The 621-nt window shown below is 51.0% G+C and overlaps 1 protein-coding gene across 1 annotated transcript in view; it reads right to left on the reverse strand.

The window, feature by feature from the left end:
- Positions 1–298, reverse strand: part of LOC119316884 (GPI ethanolamine phosphate transferase 1-like) — a 25,750-nt gene extending 25,452 nt beyond the window's left edge. The window contains exon 1 of the mRNA XM_037591268.1: positions 3–298. Within this exon, the coding sequence (XP_037447165.1) occupies positions 3–201 (199 nt within the window). The 5' untranslated portion in view covers positions 202–298. The remainder of the gene's footprint in view (positions 1–2) is intronic.
- Between the last annotated feature and the right edge of the window lie 323 nt (positions 299–621).

Consider the following 621-nt stretch of genomic DNA (forward strand, 5'->3'; position numbering starts at 1 on the left):
GACGAGGCGCTTGGCTGGAGGCGCGGAGAGGCGGGGCGGCACCGGGGCCATGCCGTGGACGATGGGGGACTTGAAGTAGATGTCGAATATGCTCAGCATGTACACGGCGTGGAGCACGATGCCGAGGACGACAAGCCACCGCTCGCGCCGCCGCGTGGAGGCGGACGACGAGTGCGCCTGCGGGCGGGGGCGGCCGGCCATTGCACGGCGGGGACCGGCTGAGCCGTCGAGGGGAGATGGTCAGATGGATCTGGGACTGAGAAGGGACGAGAAGCGGGAAGGCGTTGGACTGACACGACTGGTGCGCACCAGAGTGTGCTGACGTCAACTTAACGCAATATTTGAAGTGAATTGCAAAAAACCACCTGTTCCGAGATTGCCATCACATTTCTTCCTCACACAATTTCCTTACTAAAACTAGTAGAATGCACATGAAGGAAGAAAACCGAATATTCATACGTTGCCACGGAATAATAAAAATATAGACACGTTGATCAAATTATTCTTCTAATTTAGAAATACGAGTTAAACATAGTTACATCCAGTTTTCATGATGCAACGATAAATATAAATTATCTTTATTTTTTTCCTTCTGGGCAATCTTGGTATCTCCTTAACCAT

This window comes from Triticum dicoccoides, chromosome 6A (assembly GCF_002162155.2).
Source record: "Triticum dicoccoides isolate Atlit2015 ecotype Zavitan chromosome 6A, WEW_v2.0, whole genome shotgun sequence".
Classification (NCBI taxonomy): Eukaryota; Viridiplantae; Streptophyta; class Magnoliopsida; order Poales; family Poaceae; genus Triticum; species Triticum dicoccoides.